Here is a 21399-nt window from a genome sequence, read left to right as displayed (position 1 = left end):
AGGAAATCAGTCCTGAATATTCATTGAAAGGACGGATGCTGAAGCTGAAACTCCAATACTTTGGCCACCTGATGCAAAGAACTGACTCATTGGAAAAGACCCTGATGCTGGGAAAGATTGAAGGCAGGAAGAGAAGGGGACGACAGAGGATGAGATGGTTGGATGGAGTCACCAACTCAATGGACATGAGTTTGAGCAAGCTCTGGGAACTGGTGAAGGACAGGGAGGCCTGGTGTGTTGCAGTTCATGGGGTCACAAAGAGTCGGACACAACTGAGTGACTGAACTGAAGTGATTCTCCCCCAAACTTCCCTCCCATCCAGGCTGCCACATAACATTGAGCAGAGTTCCTTGTGCTATACAGTAGGTCCCCATTGGTTATCCATTTAAAATACAGCCGTGTGTCCATGTTGATCCCAAACTGCCTAACTCTCCCGTCCGCTCTGGTTGATTAGAGCTTTGTTTTGTTTAAGAAATATCCTTTGGAAAATAATCTGGCATAAGATGTAGGCCAGTGATGAGCCCAGGGCTTGGGGCTCTTCCAGAGGACTATAGCAGATTGCAGTGTGGACTCGTGGCTCAGGAAGCATAGCCAGCTCACAGGGTCTGCACTACACGGCTCCCACGAGGTTACAAAACAAGCTCCCTCCCTGCTCTCCCACCCAGGGGGACTCATGGGCAGGTTGAACTCAGATGGTTCCTGTTGTAAGACCTGCTCTGCCTCATCTCCACTAGCACTGCTGTGAGTTCACGCAGATGAGGGTACAGGCAGGATGCCTGGGCCCAGCCAGGCTTGTGCCCTCCATGTTCTCCTCTGCACCCAAGCAGCTTCCAGCCACATCCAGCTTAGCTTTGAGCTCTCTGAAGACAGTCTGGACAGGGGAGGACAAACCCGGGGTCCTGGCTGTCTTTTAATTGGCTCAACAGGGTTCTGGGAGCCATGAAGGGGAAGACTTCAGCGGATCTTATTGGGAGACGGGCACCTGAGTGGTCCAGGGGAATCTGTAATGGGACCACGACCTCCACCTCTGCTTCTCCATCAGCGTCAGGTCTGCAGTCTGAATTCCTCTTCAAGCCCTTCTGGTTTCCTGTGTGTGCATCAGTTCTGAGCTCTATAGGAAAGGAGTCTAGGGTATGCAATCATCTTACACTTTGGGAGCACCTTGGCAAGTGTCCTGAAGCCTGAGGATGTCCTGATCTCTGTAAAAGCCAAGATGCCCCCTGGAGTTGGGGAGAGGTTGTCTTGGGGATCAGATAGAACTCTCCTAGGCTGGAATGTAAGACACAGATGCTTCCTGGGTCCAGCCTGATGGCCGAGATGCCCATGTGAAATCCTGGGCCACCTCCTTGATGATTCAAATGCCAAGGAAGAAGGGTTGCCTCCAATGTGTCTCCCTGATCTGGCCAAGACCCGCCGAAGCTCACAACTTCACATTCCCTTCCTCACTTTGGCACCTTTGATGTCTCTGGATCGTCGTAAGAATGTGAGTAATTTAAGCCCTTCAGAATTCCGCTCTGAAGGTGGTGATGTGGGGCTTCCCCTAGACTCCAGGTTTAGCAGGTCCAGGTTGAGATCCCTCCCAAGACAACCCACAATGATTCAGGCTTTGATGGAGTCAGAGGCTACACTGGCTGAGCACGCTGACCTTGCTCAGTCTCATCCTCCTCTTCCTTGAAGGCCACCACCGACTTGGAGCAGTCACCATCTTTCTGGACACTTTCTCCCACCTGGTCAGATTTAGGGAAGAGTTCTCAGGATCTATTAACACCTGGGCACACTGGTGGACAAACTCCCTCTAGGGTGCTAGTTCTCCCACTCCAGCAGAAAACACACCTTTCCACACCCCCGGGAAGCTCTTAGATTCCTCCTGTGATGCCCCAGGTTGGGCAGCAGCCTGGGATATGCAGACGGTGAGGTCAACAGGAGTAGAGAAGTGTAGCCACACAGTTGGCCCAACCTCCAAGACCCACTGCTTACAGTATATCCTGGCACAAACCATTGACCCTTGACTTTGTAATCTATTCCCACAGGTCCTAAACGAACCTCCCAGCTCTCAGGCATGTACCAGGTTTTGTTCTCTGCGGAAGGGCTGATCCTGGGCTTCCAGGTCACAGCAAGCTGCCTTGTACCAGCTGTGTGCCTTGGGGCAAATCAAGTTCCTTCTCTGTTTCCTGACCTGAAAGTGATGGGTGAAGAGAATAGGAGGGTTGAACCATTTCCAGCAGATCACAAACATCTGCCTGCTCTGAACTCGGACTTCACCAGGTCCCAAGCAGGACAAGGATCCTCTGTCTGCTTTTGCAAGGACACAGACTGAGCTGCCGTGGAGGGCTGTGCACGGCGCCCACCTCTCATGGAGCCAGGGAAGTCCCTAGCCCTGGGCATTGCTCCTCTCCAGAGCTGGCCCCTGCCAGCTAGGTCTGCTCGTAGCTCCACCTTGAGGCTGAGCACCCATCAAAAACCCTCAGGGGAGGGTGGCTGGTGGTGGTGGGGGGGGACTTCCTGTACTTCCCAATATTCGGGGTGGTCTCTGAGAAACAGTACTCGAATTTTCTAGTGCTTTTAGATATGAGAACAGCCCAGTTCTACAGTTGGGCAGCTGTTGCAATGAGTTCCCACTCAGGTAGGGCTTCTCTGTCAAACTAACGAGGAAGGACTGAGACCACCACCCCGTCCCCGCCCCGCCCGGCCCCAGGGAGGGAGCCCTTCAGACAGATCTTCTCTCTGATGGAGAGCTGATTGAGCCTCTCATCTGGTTCGAGGGCCACTCTGCACCCACGCTGAATTTCCCTGCCCGCTGTGGCCACGACCTGTTTCGCTGAGCACCCAGGCTGGGGCGTGATGCGTTCCCCCGCCCACCCCGAGTCCCCTTGAGGATAAACGGAGTAGGCGCTCTTTTCCTCCCGGGGCAGAAATGAGAGCCAGAGATAGCCTGAGAGGCCGCCCGGCTGAGCCAAGAGGCGGCTGGAACCATACGAAGTGCATTAACTATTAATAATTTCCAGTTGTTTGCTCGCTGGGTTCGGCCGGCTCCCCAGGCCTCTGCGAGCCGGGGCTCTAGTCTGCCTTCCCCTCGACGCCTAGGGCTCGAGATTCTAGCGTCTGTCGGCCCGGCTGGCCCAGGCCGAAGGGACAAGGCGCCCGTGGGCCCGGTGCGAGCGGGGTGTTGTGTCCGCCTGCGGCGGGGCGGACGGCCGGGAGGGGCGGGGGTCCCGGGCCGGCGCTCCCGGAGCCTGAGATCGGCCGCTCGCGGCGGGCTGAGCGGCCAGGCGGAGGGCAGTGCGGGCGGCGCACGGCCGGAGCGCAGCGGCCCCTGGCGCCCGGCCTGGCGGCTCAGCCACCGCGGGCGGGTCGGGCCCGGGCGAGGCGGGGTGGGGCGGGGCGGGGGGCGGGGGGCGGGCCCGGGAGCGCGGCGGCCGGCGGACCCGGACTGCGCGCGGGCGGCTGGCAGGGAGGGCGGCCGGCGGGCAGCGGCCCCGGCCCCGCCGCGCGCACCGCCATGGTGGGCCGGCTGAGCCTGCAGGATGTGCCCGAGCTCGTGGACACGAAAAAGAAGGGCGACGGCGTCCTGGACAGTCCGGACTCGGGTCTGCCCCCCAGCCCCAGCCCCAGCCACTGGGCTCTCGCAGCGGCCGGAGGCGGCGGCGGGGAGCGCACGCCAGCCTCGGGGGCACTGGAGCCAGACGCAGCGGCCTCCCGCGCGGCCCCGGTAAGTGACCCCGCTCCGGCCCCTTCCCCCCCATCCTCTCTATCCCCCCATCCCGTGCCAGACCCCGAGGCGGTCTGCTGGCCCTCCCGGGGCGCGCTGTGGGCGCCGCCGCCCGCCCGTCGGGACGGCGTGGCCAGCGCCGGGAGCCCGGGGCGGGAGCGCGGCGAGAGCCTGGCCAGCTGGAGCCGGTGGCTGGAAAATTGTCATCGCCTGGGAGGCGCGGGAGCCCCGGGAGAGGCGGGCCGCCGCCTCCTCTCTTCGGGGTGGCGGCCCCCGGGGCTGCCAGGCTGCGGCTTGACCACATCCTGACCTGGCCGGGCCAGAGGGTTCCTGGGACACCGAGAGGGAACCCCAGGCTTCTCCGGGCTTTGCCCCTGCTCTCGGTGGTTCCGACGGGCCTGCCCCACTCCCAGTAGGTCTTGGGGAGAGGGATCTACTCCACTCCCGGATTCATTGAGCAAAGAGGGCCAGCTTTAGGGCACTGTTAGCAGCCTTGGAGGGGACCTTTTGAGATCAGTGGCCCCTCTTGGCCCATCACCTAACCTGTATCTGGCGCATGATGGGTGGGAAGCCTTTAGGTGGGTGGAAACTTTCAAGGATGAGTCCTTTTACTTTACTTTAAAACTTTAAAGAGAAAATGCAAGTACCTTAGGAATCGCTCAGATGGTAGTGTTTATTGCCTTTACCTAGAGTTCAAGGAACCCACATCCTGCCTACAGTCAAGCTCAGAGCTCTGAGCCCGCCCCTCTGCCTTGGGGATGGCTGTTTGCAGCCCTCTTCCTTGAGTGAAGAAGTCAGTTGCTACTGACTGTAGTCAGTTCAGCTGCTGCTTCTTAGGGACCCACCCACTTTGGTGTGTGGAATTCTTGATCCTGTCTCTCCATGAACATCAGTGTTCTCTCGTTTCCATTAGAAGGCAGCACTGGCTCCATGTTGGCCTTCAGAACCCTGGCCACCTGGCCCTTTATAGCCTCATCTTCCGCGTCCCCTGACCACAAGCAGATGGACACACCTGTGCCCCCGAGGCTGCTCCCTCCCTCTAGCGTGCTTCTCCCCTTCTACCTCTCCAACACCCAGTCCATCAAACCCCTGCCGGCTGCCCTTCGGGACCCAATTTGTCACCTCCTCTGGGAAGTCTTCCTGGATGCCTCCCAGAGCCATGCCAGGGGCTGTGACTTCCTCCCTTCCCCCTGGTGGGTACCGTGTTCAGGAGTCTGACTCCTGCTGCCCCGCCCCACTCCCAGCCTGCGCTGGGGCACACAGCTGTGCTCAGAGAGTGCTGGCGGCAGGAATGAGGAGGCGGAGGAGACAGGGCAAAAGGACCCAGTGTCTGTGTGGACACCTGGAAGAAGGCTGCAGTGTGAGTGTTGAGAGTCGCCTGCCTTTTCTCGGTGGCTGTGTCGTCCTGCAGCCCCCAGGACTGCTGGGAAGGCACCCCTAGGTTGAGGAGTGTCTGTGGGCAGAGCAGGGCCCCCATAACTGCTGGGGGCTGTTTCTGGAAGCTCTGCTGCAGCCAGTGCCCAGCCCCGCCCGGGCGCTCGGACCTGAGTTCTCAAGCCCCAGTGAGGGCTTATTAAACTCTTCCGCCCAACCCTGAGTTGAGGGCTGGACCCTGGGGACCCCCACCTCTCCCTGACCTACCTGGTCCCCTTTGGCTTTTGTATGTCCACCTTATGCCCCCTATTTGACACCTTGTCGTGGTAACCTGAGTCTTAAAGTCAACCTTCTAGAAATGTCTGCTTCCTGGAAGCCCTAGGGGTGGAGTTGCCACCACCATGTCCTGGCCCACATGTAGGTTCTTCTCTCAAACCAGGCAAAGAAAATGACAGTTCCCAGTTACCCCAGGAGGGCTGCTCCCTTTGGCTGGCTTAACACAGAAGCCCTGACTCAAGTCAGATCAGGCGAAGAAAAGTGAGCACCTCAGTGGAGGATGGCCCTATCTCTGACTCAGGCTGCTTGGTGAATCAGAAAGCCCAATGCCTTGACCAGCCTGGAAGAGGGTGAACCCCTGGGATGCTGTGCTCTGGTTCTTGGAGTTTTCTGGACAGTGGAAGGTGCCATAGAAAACTTTCTGGTGTCTGCCTTTCCAGTGAGTTTGCAGATTCCTCCATCTTGGCTGGGTGTCGATCTGGCGGCCCCAAAGGCAGAGGACGTGAGGGAAGTTGGACTGAATCTTCAGTGTAAAAAAAAAAAAAGAATCCCTGGTAGCGTTTCTTGTTGTTGGTTTTGGCCTTTTCTGAAGAGTTGCTGAGACAGTGATAGGGCTGGGGGCACGTAATTGAAGGTTCTGGTTAGCAAAACCCCAGTTCGTGGCGGTTTTCTTTCTGTGCAATGATGCGGTAGGCCTGGGGACTGGTCGCAGTCACAATGCTGAGCTCAGATTTGCTTCCTCTATTCCTCCTTCCACGAAACCTCATCGGGGAAGGGGACCCCCCACTCCCACCCCGGGTGTGCAGAGAAGGTCGTGGGGCATAGGCTGTGACTCTGTTGAGGGCATCCAGCACCTTCATGGTAGACCCGAGATTTGAACACAGCTGTCCATGCTCTGCTACTGCTGTGAATCAGTCCTTCTCTGGCATCATTTCCCGGTGGGGGCCACAAAATCACAGCTGGGCCCGTCAGCCGGAGGCTAGAACCAGGAATTCTGTGGGGAAAGCATCAGATGGGCCTGTGGTCTGACTGCATTCTCCATCGTTGCAGAATCCAGCTTCTCTCCCCAACCCCCTGGGCTCCGGCTGCTCACCAAGGTTATGCCCCCTGTCCTTTGGCGAAGGAGTGGAGCTTGACCCCTTACCACCAACAGAAGTAAGGTAAATACAGTGGGCACTGATTTCATTTCACTTCTGTTTTTGATTCCAGTAATTAATACTTTTTGTTTTTAAATATTTTTTTTTAAACAGAAGTGCGCCAAACTCTTATAGTTTGGTGGGTTCTCTTTGGGGTGTTCTTTCTGTATTCTAACCTTTTGAATATAGATACACTTATTAAAATGAAAATGAGATTGTGTTATACTGCAACTTGCTTTTTATGCTTCACTTATTGTGGCCGTCAGATGTTTAAGCATTTTTAATAAAATAATTCCTCTTTCTGGCATCACCAACTCAATGGACATGAGTTTGGGTGAACTCTGGGAGTTGGTGATGGACAGGGAGGCCTGGCGTGCTGCGGTTCATGGGGTCGCAAAGAGTCGGACACGACTGAGCAACTGAACTGAATTGAATTCCACTTTCTAGAAGCTGCTTTCCACGTCTTACCCCCACCCCACCCCAGCATCAAGGTGCTATCACCGTTTCTCAGGTTCTGATTTCACTGGGCAAGTACTGTTCTTCCTCGGGGAATTTATCTTACCCAGGCTCATCTGGGGTCAGAGAGCCTTTGAAAGGCTCCGTTAAAAGACACATCTTTTTAGAGAAAGGAATTTTACTTTGGGTAACTAGTGGTTTTATAGCTGGATTTTCGTTGCATGAACACAAAGAACCCTTTGACACAGAACAAAGGCGACTCAGCAGTTTGGAGGTGAGCGGTTCAGCCTTTTATTCCTGGAGAGCTTGTATTTTGAACCAAATGGGGACATGCCTTCATGACATGAGCTTCCCCAGCCCCTTAACCTACTTGCCCAAGGATAGATGTTCCCGTCAGACTTATTTTGAAAAGACTGCTGATGCTTACTCCCCGACCAGTGGGTAGGGGATGGCGAGGGGCAGTGCTGTTATCTGTGCCTATGTGTGATGCTTGTACATGTTTCAGTAACTGGGAAGATGCAATAATTAGGAAGTCAAATGAATTCATGCTTTACTTCCAAAAAAATCCTCCCAAATTGCCCAAGAAGTACTTAACAAATAATAATAAAGTAGCTGCTGAGGAATGTGGATGTTAATTATTTTATGGAAATCAAGACTGTTAATTGGCTTTGATGGATAAGGTCACGTCTGGTTCCCTGAGCCTGAGGGGTCTCCAAATTGAAAACGGAGGTGGCCCTAGTACCAGGATTTGGTTATCAGAGAGCTTTCAGAACCAGCATTCAGGACGTCTGGGTTCCCTTCTCCTCTCATTAAAGAGATGATTGTTCATTCAGGGGACAGAGAAACGACTCACCCCTCATGGACAGGAGAATCTGCCTTGTTATACAATCATTCCCATCAATAGCAGTTGCTGTTTAAACACTCTCCCCGCTTATGCTGGGCACCTTTTTCAAAAAGGAGGGATTTTCCTGGTGTTAAGACTCCATGCTTCCAATGCAAGGAGTGTAGGTTTGACCCCTGGTCAGGGAACTAAGATCTCACAAGCTGCATTTAAGATCCAGTGCAGCTGCAACTAAGACCCAATAATATATAAATTTATATATTATTTATATATAAGCATATATATATATATAAAAGAGGAAACTGAGGCTTGGAAGTAATTTGGCCAAAGTCTGAAAATTTAAGTCAGTGGGAGCCAGCTCCATTCAGTGGGGAGCAGAAATGCAGGTGAACTTGGGAATCCTGCATGGAGGCCCCAGCTGCACGCTCCCTCTCACTGTGACCTTAACATCTGCACCCCCAATTCCTTCTCCCGACATTGTTGGGAAGGTTAATTAATTAGATCCTGGAAGTAAAGTGCTTAGAACAGAAAGGACCACAGGGTAAGCACATCATAAACTCCATGCGGCTTCTCCCCAGAGTCACCGCATCTCAAGGTCTGAGGTCACAGTAGGGACCCCTGTGCCCCCAGCTCCGAGGAGCGGCTTCACGCGGCCTTGTGTCTCCCGCCCAGGTACACGTCCTCGGTCAAGTACGACTCAGAGAGGCACTTCATTGACGACATCCAGCTGCCCCTGGGCCTGGCAGTGGCCTCCTGCAGCCAGACCATCACCTGCATTCCCAGCAGCACGTGGCGCAACTACAAGGCGGAGGTGCGCTTCGAGCCCCGCCACAAACCCACCCGCTTCCTCAGCACCACCATCGTCTACCCCAAGTACCCCAAGACTGTCTACACCACCACCCTGGATTACAACTGCCGCAAGACACTGAGGAGGTTCCTGTCCAGCGTGGAGCTTGAAGCCACAGAGTTCGCGGGCGGTGATTACCTGTTGGAGGAGAACTGACTGGAGCGGGCTCCGGGGGGCCGGCCCCCTTCCCCGGGCCGGTCTGGTTGGGCCAGGCAACCCTCGCATGTCCTTCTAGCCCCAGAACAGTCTAACCCAGAGATACCTCTAAGCCCAGCCTGGGGAAGAAAAGAAAATGTCACAGTAGCTTCTAATTATCCAGCGAATTCGGTTTTTACAGTTTTTTTTTCCAACTATGTTTAAAGGGAGTATATTTCCTAATTTGCTGCTACATAGCTTCCCCGAAGTCTCAATTTGATGAGAAAATCAAAGAATGGCTTAGAGCGAAAGGAAAATGCCCCACACTTTGAAACAGGGAGGAGGGGGAGCGCTTCCCCCATTGGTCAGTCTGTTTGAGGAAGAGCATGGGAAAATCTCCCTGAGATGGAAAAAGTGAGTTTGAAGAAATTTCAGCCCCGGGTGTCTTCACTACTACAGAAGTGGTGCTAATTCAGTGAGCTGTGACACCCATATGGGTTCAATCTGTGGAGAGTTGAGTTCCATTCTGTTTTTTTTTTTTTTAATTTCTATTTGTATTTCCTGTTAACTATAACTCTTTGGAATTCTCTAAATCTTTTTTTGTGATATGGGAAAAAAACCCAAATCACAATATAAGATGCCTTTCAAAAAAGAAAGAAAGAAGGAAAGAAAAGGTTCACCCTATTCTTGCCTCTACAGTGGGGTCAGGTCAACCGGTGGCTGAGTTTGGGGGTAACAGGTTGGTTCCAGTTCCTTCCACTGTGGGTTCCAAGCTTGGTTCCAAGCAAAGTGCCTTGAACCTTTGGCATCTGACAATGTCTTCACTGGGGCTTCCTTGGTGGCTCAGTGTGTAAAGAATCCACCTGCCAATGTAGAAGACTCAGGTTCTATCCCTGGGTCAGGAAGACCCCTGGAGAAGGAAATGGCAACCTACTCCAGTAGGTTGGGAAATCCCATGGACAGAGGACTGATGGGCTGCAGTCCATGGGGTCACAAAAGTGTCAGACATGACTTAGCAACTAAACAACAATGATGTCTTCACAAGCTTGTTTAACTCTTCCTGATATGAGTTTTGGGGTTTCCAAATACTTTCCTAATTTTTTCACCAGGCAAAACATAGCAGAGGCCCCTTTGGAGAGAAACAGCATTTTGAGAGAATGCTTAGGGAAAACACTTTTGGGGGAGTCCACGAGGGGGACTTTACTCACAGTGGGAGCCAACAGCTATACCTAAGGCTTGATTCCCACTGGGAGACAGATGTTTCTAATGATCTGGTTCATCAGGGTGCGTGTCCTTTCCAGCGACCTTGGGTCGGCATTGCAGAGGAATTTTGCTGGTGCCTGAGCTCTAAGCTAAAAAGCAAGGAAATCTGCCCCCCACCCCACCCCCAACCCAAGTGAAATAAAGGTGAACTGAACATCGGGAGTGATGTCACAAGTCAAACTCCAAAGCCCGGGTGCCGTGGTGACTGTACATGTTCAAGTGTTCCTTTTAATGTGACAGTCATGGCATTGAGTGTGAATGGAAGAAACTGTGAATTTAGCTGATGGGGCCCCACAGAAGTAGGGACACAGGCTGGGCCAGACCAGGAGGGCACGGAGGCCAGGCTGCCTCTGGCCTTCAGCCTCTTGCCTGCCCTGCTTCACACCCAACCCCACCCTGCCTCACCTGGTCCTGACTTTTTCCTGCTGCCAATCCCCGTGGATTTTGAGTAAAGACGGTGGCAGATGGCTTTTGCTCTTCTGATATTGGAGAGAACAAAAGCGTGGGTATTTCCTTTGCATCCAGACGATGTCAGGTGCTTGCAGTCCTGGAAGCCTGCACTCCTGCTGTATCTCCGGGTTTGTGCTGATGGCTTCCATCTGTCCTGAAAGCGGAATTGAGGGCTCGGTGGGTACCCTGGAGCCACAGCGGGACTTCTGTTAAAAGGAGAGCAGGTGTGACGATAATCACTGTCATTTGAAGTCATCAGAGGCCTAGCAGGCTAAATGGTCTGCTGTCTTTCTCAAATTTAACAGCAGTATGTCCAATTGTGCGCCTGACTAGAAGCATCCCTTCTGTGGAGCGTGCAGTCGGCTCCATGGCCCCAAGTTTGCCACCATGAAGCTCAGCAGGGGTCCCTCAGGGGGCACCCCAGAACCCCATAGTCTCCTGTCATCATGCAGAGCAGCAAATGCCTCCTGCTTTTGGAAGAGTGACACGGCATTTATGAATAAAAATGGCTTTTTCTCTCTGACTTCATAAGCTTGTCATGTAAGACAAGTGATAAATGTAATTTTTAAACTATGGTAAGAGAATTCCCGTGGCTTTCTTGGTGGCTCAGTGGTAAAGAATCTGCCTGCCAGTGTAGGAGATGCAGGTTCAACCTGGCTCAGGAAGATCCCTTGGAGAAGGAAATGGCAACCCACTCCAGTATTCTTGCCTGGGAAATCCCACTGACAAAGGAGCCTGGCAGGGTACAGTTGCAAAAGAATCTGACATGAGTTAGCAACTAAAACAACAATGAGAAAGAAAATTCCAATTGCTCTGGCCCAATGGAGACACATGACGAGCTCAGGATAATGTCGTGGGCAGCACGACTGGAAAGACCAGTGGGAGGGAACGTCATCTTTGAACGCGGCCCTTTGTTGAGATGCACATGTGAGGTTTTTTGATATGAAATACGTCAGTAAAGTAAGTAGAAGTGAGTGCCTGTGGATGTGTCGTGTGAATGGAAAGCAGATTTTGATTTTGTCATCCACCAGGGACCCAACTGCAATTTTCTCAAATCCTTTCTTTTTCTCCAAATCTGCTTTGCTGAAAGTTGCAAAAAAGGAAGCAGGTGAAGATGTAAATTGAATGTCATCGATCAGTGGTGGATTCATATTAGTTCTCAAGGTGGAAGTGATGATTTTTAAAACCCACTGATTAAAAACAAACATTCCAAAGGGTGTCTGGGAAATATCGTTTACTTATGAGTTAAAAAGTCTCTTTTCTCAGACTCTTAAATTTAATCTTTTGCGTAATAATGATCTATATATTCAGAGAAAGGTTTTCTTTTGAAATCACAGGCATTTGAAAAAGATTAAGTACCTCTTCATTTGATACATTTCCTGTTTCTAACCTTAGGAATAGTATTTGATGAAAACGATATTTTAAATTTATGTTTGACATCTGTTCCCCTCCATTTTGCTTTATGACTTCTTCATTTAATAATAAATTATCTTAAAAAAAACTCAGAGATGCTGCTCTTTTTTTAACAAGTCATAATGTTGGGTTAAGAAAAGTGAGAACAATGGCTCCTCCTCTTGAGAAATTTTGAGATGCGATTGTGAATTAATAATATAATACTTGTGACTGGGGTATGCATTCTCCTGGAAGATTTTCCAAGGGGTTCCTGGGCTCTGGAATTTCAAGGAATTTGTTTGCGTACTCTTTCCCCAAACCGATCTGCCCTGAGATGCAGCTGTGAGTGTCGGTGTGAGGCCAGTCCCTTCCCACCTACCCTTTCAAATTGCCTTCCTCCCATTTTGCAGAAGAAATCCATGCCTCAGTCCAACCCAGCCTGATTATTATTGTGATATGCTGCTCTGGACTGGAAAATCCTGTACGCAGGGCAAAGGGACAGCTAGAAACACGGTATCTGGGCTCCAGGATCCCCTGTGGGTTTTGTGTGTGCCACGGGGTCCTGCACAGAAATGGTCATGGTGGTGGAAGCAAAGTGCGCCTGCACTGGGAGGTCCTCACTTCCAACATCTTGGAAAATGAGGCCGTCAGAGTGACGACATTCCACATGAGCACCCACATCTCTTCAATCTCAGACTTGTCTTCCCTGAGGAAAAGTCCCTTTGGGTAAAGCAAAGAGGTCAGTAAGGGCTATTGAAAGTGAAGGTGTCTTATTTCACTCCAGCCTTCATTTCATGGGGAGGCTCTGCCTTATCTGTTAGTCTTGGAGTTGCAACTCAGAAATAAACATGTCCCAGGAATGCATATTATCATTCTTACAAACATGTTTTAAAAGCCAGTCTCAGGACTTCCCCGGTGGTCCAGTGGTTAAGACTGCGCTGCCATTGCAGGGGGTACGAGTTTGATCCCTGATTGGGGATCCCTGAATGCCATGTAGTGCAGCTGAAAGATTTTTTGAAAGCTCGTCTCTTTTTATTTTATTTTTAAAACTTTATATTTTGTATTCAGGTATAGCCAAATGGGGAGAAGGCCATGGCACCCCACTCCAGTACTCTTGCCTGGAAAATCCCATGGACGGAAGAGCCTGGTGCGCTGCAGTCCATGGGGTCGCTGAGGGTCGGACACGACTGAGTGACTTAACTTTCACTTTTCACTTTCATGCATTGGAGAAGGAAATGGCAACCCACTCCAGTGTTCTTGCCTGGAGAATCCCAGGGACGGGGGAGCCTGGTGGGCTGCCGTCTATGGAGTCGCACAGAGTCGGACACGACTGACGCGACTTAGCAGCAGCAGCAGCAGCAGCAGCATAGCCAAATAACAAATGCAAATCTCTTTTTAATAGAAATTAAATCTCACTTGGCTGATGGGAATGACAATATGAGGGCTAATTTTGCCATTTAGGTTATGTGGTGTAAGTTTTCTATAAAATGAATGAGCTAATCAGTTCCAAGGTTTTGATGGAAAAATATTTAAACCATGTAAGATTAAAGCTATAATTTGTGTGTGGGGGTTGGGTGGCAGGGGGGAGAAAGAGAGAAGGCAAAAGTGTGTTGAAGCTAATACTGTTTCAATTTTCCAACCTTTCTAAGTGTATCAGATTAAGCTGGTGCCCTTAAGAGAACCAACAGTAGGTATAATTAATAATAATATAAATCTTAATAATTTGGTATACGTCCCAGAAATTTAAGAAATTAATAACTCGATTAAGTAATGACTCCTATTGCATGGAATGCCTCTTGTCAAAATTAAATTCTAATAATTTTATTTTGGAATATAATCATTATCAATTGGTTTGTATATATCACTATATTCCCAAAGTGCTTTCTATGGAATAAAATAAGGTTCTGTGATCAAATAAGTTTTGGGAAATGATGAGTTGAACAATGGCTTAATATGGTTATTGCAGTTTTCTTGGAACCCAGCGTGCGATCGCTATGTACATGGGGTTCCATTATGCTATGTCCATATACTTTGTATATACTTGAAATTTTCCATACCAAAAAACTGGAAAAAGTATCTTTGTTTCTATGATACTACTGATGAAAACTTGTTTTTTAAAGAAATTAGAAAATGCATATTAGCAAAAATAAAAATCACTCCTATTTCCCTGAAAGAGAAACTGTTACTGGTTTTTGGAGACCAGCAGCTTCAGATGGTTGTTTGAATGGACCATTGCTTTTAGATGGTGGCACTGGGCTTCCCTGGTGGCTCAGATGGTAAATAACCTACTTGTCCATGCAGGAGATGCAGGCTCCATCTCTTAGTCGGGAAGATCCCTGGAGAAGAAAATGGCAACCTAATTTAGTATTCTTGCCTTGGAAATCCCATGGACAGAGGAGCCTGGTGGGCTACAGTCCATGGGGTTGCCAAAAAATCGGACGTGACTTACTAACTAAACAACAAAACTGTGAACACTATTTTCAACCTCAGAGGGTAAGAAGGGGCTTTTTTTTTTGGCTCCACTCTGCATTTTGCATGATCTTAGTTCCCCAATTAGGGGTAGAATCCAGGCCCCCAGCAGTGGAAGCTCAGGAGTCCTAACTACTGCTCCACTAGTGAATTCCCAGGAGGCTTCTGTTCTTTACAGTTGCTGGTTCCTTTTTCAGAATGAGAACACAGGGGTGCGGGGTGTGTGAAACCCATTGCTGGTAAATTACAAATTACTGTTTTTCTCCAGAAGCCCTGGGGCAGGTAATTAAGCTGGCAAGCACAATAACAGGATGCTTTGAACACTAGCACCATCGTTGCCAACCTGGAGAAGTTCTTACAAAGCAGTAAGCGTCCAAAGAGCGCGTTTAAGTGAGTTCTTCTATTCACTTCTTCAATATTTATTTGTATCCACCTATTTTCAAAATGAAATAGGGACGACTACAATAAAAGACACCCTCTATGTGATACAGGCATTAAAACCAGGGTAAAAGGATAAAGGCCAGATAGTGAAGTGGGGAGGGTGGGGGATCAGTAGAAAGGGACTTCACCAGAACCCAGAGGACAAAGAGCTCCTGTAATCGAGGACAAAACCTAGTCTTGAGTTTCCTTGCAAGCATGGCCAAAAAGGAAAGAAGCCTGTGTGACAGCATCTAGTATAAGGAAGTGGATCCCTAAAGGCAGGGCTCAAAGAGGACTTTAGCACCACCTGCATATACAAGGGGCATAAAAATAAAGACCCGCGTATTCTTCCAATACCATTTCCTATTGGACTCTTGGGAAAAGCAAGGAGGGTATTTAAAACATGCACTTAAACATACGGTAAGGGGACACAAAGATTCTGAAGCCAGGGAAGTGGAGGAAAAAACTTCTCCTCTGCCCTCTTAGGTTCATTGAACAGTGCCTGCAAATTGCACTGACAAAAGACAGATTTTCAGGAGAAAAGGAATACAATGTTTTTGGTTGGTGGTTTATTTATTTGGCGGCACCCTGCAGCATGCAGGATCTTAGTTCCCTGACCAGGGATCGAACCCATGCACCCTGCATGGAAGCACAGAGCCCTAACCACTGGACCTCCAGGGAATTCCCAGGCATACAATGTCATTGATGTTAATATTTTTTTACATACACAGGGCTTTCACAGAAGTGAAAAGCCAAAGAAGTTAGACTCAGGACCTTACACCGTTTTAACAAAAGATGATAAGTTGAGAAGTGACTAGAAAAAAGGAAGGGGAATTTGGGTTTCTAGAGCCAATAAACTATGGGAAAGTGACTAGGAAATAACTGGGGAAATTAGTGGCAGACAAGGATTATTTAACAAGGTCTGTTTATGCAGACTCATCTTGGTGACTCTCTGTCTCCAGTGCCAAGAGTTGCTGTCCTCATCACGGAACAGGAGGTGGAGGCCAATCTGTGCCACCTTCACAAAAGGGAACTGACTCCCTGCTTTTAGGCACATAGGGGAGAGCAAAGAGCTTCCCTTACATCTGTTGATTCTCAGTTGCCTTCGGCTCAAAATAATCCTTATACCAAAGTGGCATATTTTGGAGTGGCATATCCTAGGTGCCTTCACCAGACCATCAGGATTCAGATCCCAGCTCCATCATCTATTATCTGTGCGACCTTAGCAAGTGCCTTAAACCTCCTGTGAAATGAGGATGAGAAGAGTTCTTTTCTCATAGACAGCTGTGTATGCTAAGATGCTTCAGTCGTGTCTGACTCTGTACGACCCCATGGACTATAGTCCACCAGGCTCCTCTATCCATGGGATTCTCCAGGCAAGAAAACTGGAGTGGGTTGCCATGCCCCCCTCCAGGGGATCTTCCCAACCCAGGGATCAAACCCGTGTGTCTTACCTCCTGCTTTGGCAGGTGGGCTCTTTACCACTAGCACCGCCTGGGAAGCCTGTAGAGAGCTTATGAAGATTAAATGACTTCATACACACAAAGTGCTTAGAACAGTACCTTCCAGGGCTCAAAGGCTATACCAGTGTTTCTTGTTTTAATTATCTTTTGGCTTGTAAGTTCACTTCCAAGAATGTACCCACAGCACCAGACACTTGCAGTAACGTGCATTTAAGGATGTTCCTCGCAGAGTTGTTCAGAATAGCCAAAAAACAGGAAACCAAGTAACCGTCCACAAAGAGGCATTGAATAAATAGTCTGTACAATGAAATACCAGCCGGTGACTCCTCACAAGATTTGCAGACACGAGAGAGAACAAGCTCCTGGAGCTGCTCAAACATCAGCGTGCACGAGAGCCACCTGGGGAGCTTGTGAAGCTGCAGGTTCTGATTCGGGAGGTCTGGGCTTGGCCCGAGGGTTGCTAACAGCCTCTAGGTCCTGTAGGTGCTGCTGGTCCCGGGTCGCTGTTTCGAGCTTCGAGGCCTTGGCACCATCGTCAATGGCAAGCCGTGGGCAGTGAGTAGCTGTAGATCGGCGTGCCTGCCTGGGGTGGGAGTGGGAGGTAGGACCCTTCCTAAGCCCTTCCCGGGGACGGTCAGAAGTGGGGTGGTGTGTGTCAAGAGTGTCAGATTTGGCCACGAACAAGTACGCAGTAGGGCCAGGAGGCCTGAAAATGTGTTTTCTCATCACTCTGGGGCCCTCCAGGGCCCAGTGGGTGGGGCTATCTGCCTCCCCAGGTCCCCTTCTCCCCAGGAAGCTTCCCTACCAGCCAGTTTCCAGGAACGACCCACCTCCTTTCATCTATATACATCCTAGCCGGCTTCAGCCGCCAGCTCTGCCTATGAGCCCCTGTTCTGTCTTCATCGGCCTCTTTCCCTGGTGGCCAAACTCCAGGAGGGTGTGTAGTTTGGCTTCCCCGGCTTTGGGAGCCTATCTGAGGCACCACAGCACAGTGATTAAGAGCTGGACCTTTGGAAGCAGCTAGACTTGGTGTGAAATCCTAGCTCCTCCCCTGAGTGACTGTGTGCAGGTCACTTTCCCTGTCTCTGTCCTTTCCCCATGTGTAATTGGGGTTGCAACACCTCGCATCTCAGATGGAAGTGGAATTGTGTTAGGTTGGGTGTGTGATGCTTATGTCACACCAGGGCAAAGAGGAGCCTGGTCCGTGGAGACGGGTATTCCCAGCATCCTGGCAGCAGTTAGCAGAGAACTGCAGACTGAGCAATGGGTTGAGAAGCATTTTCTAAAAAGACCATTGGAGACCTTGGAGCCCATCTCTTACAAACGAGTTAAGTCACTTCTCTTCAAGTCTAAACCGTGACCTGGAGATGGTGATTCCCACCCACTCAGGGGACATTTTGACTGAGGAACAAATGAGACAGAAGAACCTACAGACTAGAAAATGATCTAAGATGTTATATTGACAAGGTAGGGGGCAGGATCGGAGAAGGCAATGGCACCCCACTCCAGTGCTCTTGCCTGGAAAATCCCATAGACGGAGGAGCCTGGTAGGCTGCAGTCCATGGGGTCGCTAAGAGTCAGGCACGACTGAGCGACTTCACTTTCACTTTCCACTTTCATGCATTGGAGAAGGAAATGGCAACCCACTCCAGTGTTCTTGTCTAGAGAATCCCAGGGATGGGGTAGCCTGATGGGCTGCCGTCTATGGGGTTGCACAGTTGGACACGACTGAAGCGACTTAGCAGCAGCAGCAGGGGGCAGGAGGCAAGACACAGACCATGAAAATGTAATCTAAATAGCTACCAACATCTCTGTATGTGAGCCTAACAGGTAGAAAATGCTTAATCTTCCCTAGCACTTCCTACTCACCCAGAAGTCCCCTCAACCCTGCAGGACACAGCATCACTTTGGGATAAGTTATCAACTTAAGCATCCCCTGAGTACCGGCAGTGGGGAGTCTGTGGAGCCGGATAACATAAGGCTCCTTAGGAGAAGGTGGGGTTTGGGGTTTTCCACCCTCAGGTCGAGGGGGAGGAGAAGCAGCTAGTTGAGGAGCACAGCTAATGGTGAGGGAGAGGCCAACTGTATTAGTAACAATTTTGTGTCTTCAAACAGCTTCATCACCTCACAGATTCTGTGGGTTGGGAAGCTGGGTTTCACTCAGCTGGATGCATCTGGTTTCTGGTCTCATAGGCTGTGATCAAGGTGTCACTGGGGCATGGTCACCGCAAGGCTTAATGGGGGTAGAACCTGCTTCTGAGTTCTCTTGCTGGCTGTTGGCAGGAGACATGGATTCCTTGTCACTGGAGTCTCCCCAATTGTTTTTTTTTCCCCCCAATTGTTAACATCTTTCATGGGTTGGTACATGTGTTACAATTGATGAGCCCACGTTGATATGTTGTTATTAACCTAAGTCCACAGTTGAGGAATCACCCTTGATGTTAGACTGTATATGGGTTTGGACAAATGTATAATAACATGTATGTGCCATGGCAGTTTCTATAGCCCTTCATCCTTCCTTCTTTCCCTCCCCCAACACATTCTCTTTCTGTAACCTCATCTTGGAAGAGACATTCCACCGCTTTTGCTGTAGTCTAGTCATTAGAGTCAACAGGTCCTTGATGCAGGAGGCGGGAGTGTGTGTGTGTGGCGGGGAGGTGCTGGCTGCAGGAGCACCTAGAGGCAGAGACCACAGAGGCATCCGTGCACCATCCACACCGAAGTCATTACCTTCCTTGAACTGCCTTCCTGCAGTCTCCATGGTGGATATTCACAAGGCTCCAGCCACTCCTGGTGTAGAAACCCAGAGGCTACTCATGGTGGGAGTGTCTTAGAGTGAGCTGAGCATGTAAGCACACGCTAGCCACATGACCAGCCTTAAAGGTTGAAACCCACCCCTTCCGTACCACCCAGACCAGGTGCAAATCATAAACCCGATTATTACTAAGCTGTGTTGACCAGCTCATACATTCTGCTCCAGAACAGCTCACAGACCCACCGTTACGCAGCCTTGTTCATCTTGAGTTAATAGATTCCATAGTGTTGGGCAAGGGTCAGTGGTTCTGGAGATAAGTATGCAGTCAATCCAGGTCGTTGAGATTATTGCTATGTAATCCACCTTCATGACCCTTGGTCAAGGTCTTTAAAAAATGAATCATTCTTAATCTGGAGGGTAATGAAAAAATCTACTTGGCATCTCTTTAAGGAGTCACTCTATTTTATGTAGGTTTTATATAGATTCTACGGCAGTGTGTTAGTACATGTGTTCATTAGGGTTGTCGCCTCCTGCCATGTCCCCACCACACCCTAGGTCTCTGCAGCAAATACTCCCTTTCCTTATGTGTTAGTCACTTAGTCGTGTCTGACTCTTTGTGACCCCATGGACTGCAGCCTACCAGGCTCCTCTGTCCATGGGATTCTCCAGGCAAGAATACTGGAGTGGACTGCCGTTTCCACAGGGGATTTTCCTGATCAGGGATCGAACCTGGGTCTCCTGCATTGCAGGCAGATTCTTTACCATCTGAGCTATAGGGAAGTCTGGTCCCTTTCCTTGGCCACTGTGATTTGTCCATGATGGACATATGGTATGACCTGTGCCAGGCCAGAGGTCTTCTCTGTGGTTGATATGAACACAGGAGTTCATCTTCGATGAACTATAAGGATGTCAGTGGCCATCTTTGCAACCCTGTTATGCGAACCTGCTTCTGAACATGAAGCTAATCCGGGAGGCAGAGGCAAGATGTGGAGAAACAGACAAATTTTGATGACACAGCATGACCTTCTGGATCCAGCCATGCCTGAAGCCATCCGTAACCAACCCTGGACTGTTGGCCTTACAAGTCAATCACTCCCTTTGGTCTGTAAACCAGTTTTCATTGGTTTTCAAGTTTTATTCCTTGCTACTGGAAAAGTCCTCACTGAAACAGGCTGGGTATCAAAAAGATACTTAAAACTTCTAACCCATTGTGGTTTGAGTTGGAGTCACTTCCATGCTTGTAGGAGCATTAATTCTCATTAATTCTCACCAGCTTCTTCGGTTCATATCTTGAGCACAGACTCCCATTTACTTCCAGGCTACAAGGAGGCACTTTCTTGTTTGGCCTAAAGCCCCCTCCCCTGAATGCTGGACTGTGAGACTCTCAATTCTTTCCTCCTACATTCCCTGTAATTTGTTTTGCGGTTTGTTTGAATTCTATCAGCCAGTCACTGAAGCCATGTTTTTTTTGTGTGAAGGTCACTCTTTGATGAGGTGAGTTCTGTACCATCCCCAGAATAGTCTTTGCAGTGGCTACCCCTTGCAAAGGGGTAGCTTTGTGTGGCTACCCCTTCCTAAAATATCATTGCTCAAAACTCTTTAATATAGAATGGATGCTTCCTAGGGGGCCAGGAACTATGCTGAATGCTTTATGTAATTACTCCATTTGATTCTTACAACACAGAAGTAGGAATTTGCAACCCTGTTTCCGGATGTGGCAACTAAGCCTCAGAGAGGTTGAGCAATTTGTCTGAGGTCACACAGGTAGTGCATGGTGCGAAAGAGAAAAACGCAGCTCTGAGGTCAGAGCCTATCACTTCCCCCACTACCTCAGAACACCTCAGGCAGAAAGGTGACCACAGGCCCCCCCAACCCCCACCCCGCATGGCAGACAGTGCAAAGCGACCATGACTTCCTGAGGCGGCTGTGCCCTCCGTTTCCTCCATGCACTTCCCCCCACCTTGGTGGAGCCAGAGGCACAGGAAATGCCAACTCAGTTGCCCCACCCTCTGCTGTCTTTACTTTGAACCTGGTGCACCGGGCGAGGCCCAAGGCTGGGTCTTAGCACACTTCCATATCCTCCTAACCACGGAGCTGCGCCCGAGCCCTGGGGTCCCCTCTGCTCGACTCCATGGGTGCCCCACAACCCAACAGCATGGGACCAGCCTGGCCTTGGCATAGGGATGGCCCGTGCCAGGCCAGGCTGCTAACCTCATCTCCAGGGGAGGAAGCGCTCTTCTGAAAGCCTCCTCAGTGTATCTTGTAGGGTCTGGTGGCCAAGACATGAAAACCCTGACACTGGACCTTTTAAGGGGCTGCTCTGTCTGCCGGGGGCCTACATACTCGTCTCCAGAACTACACTATGAATCTATTTACTAAGATGAACAAGGCTGCGTGCCCATGGGTCTGTGAG

General features: G+C 50.3%; 1 protein-coding gene across 1 annotated transcript; it reads left to right on the top strand.

Moving 5' to 3' along the window:
* Window positions 1-3427: 3427 nt before the first annotated feature.
* Window positions 3428-10199, top strand: RFLNB (refilin B). Its single transcript, XM_086359828.1, has 3 exons — window positions 3428-3709; window positions 6410-6519; window positions 8465-10199. The coding sequence occupies exons 1-3, from the start codon at window positions 3500-3502 to the stop codon at window positions 8793-8795; spliced, it is 651 nt and encodes a 216-aa protein (XP_086215954.1). The 5' UTR covers window positions 3428-3499; the 3' UTR covers window positions 8796-10199.
* The last annotated feature ends 11200 nt before the right edge of the window (window positions 10200-21399 follow it).

Source organism: Bos grunniens, chromosome 19, assembly GCF_055505025.1.
Source record: "Bos grunniens cultivar Pamir isolate PY7600 chromosome 19, Bosgru_T2T1.0, whole genome shotgun sequence".
Taxonomy (NCBI): domain Eukaryota; kingdom Metazoa; phylum Chordata; class Mammalia; order Artiodactyla; family Bovidae; genus Bos; species Bos grunniens.
This window is presented reverse-complemented; position numbering and strand designations above follow the sequence as displayed.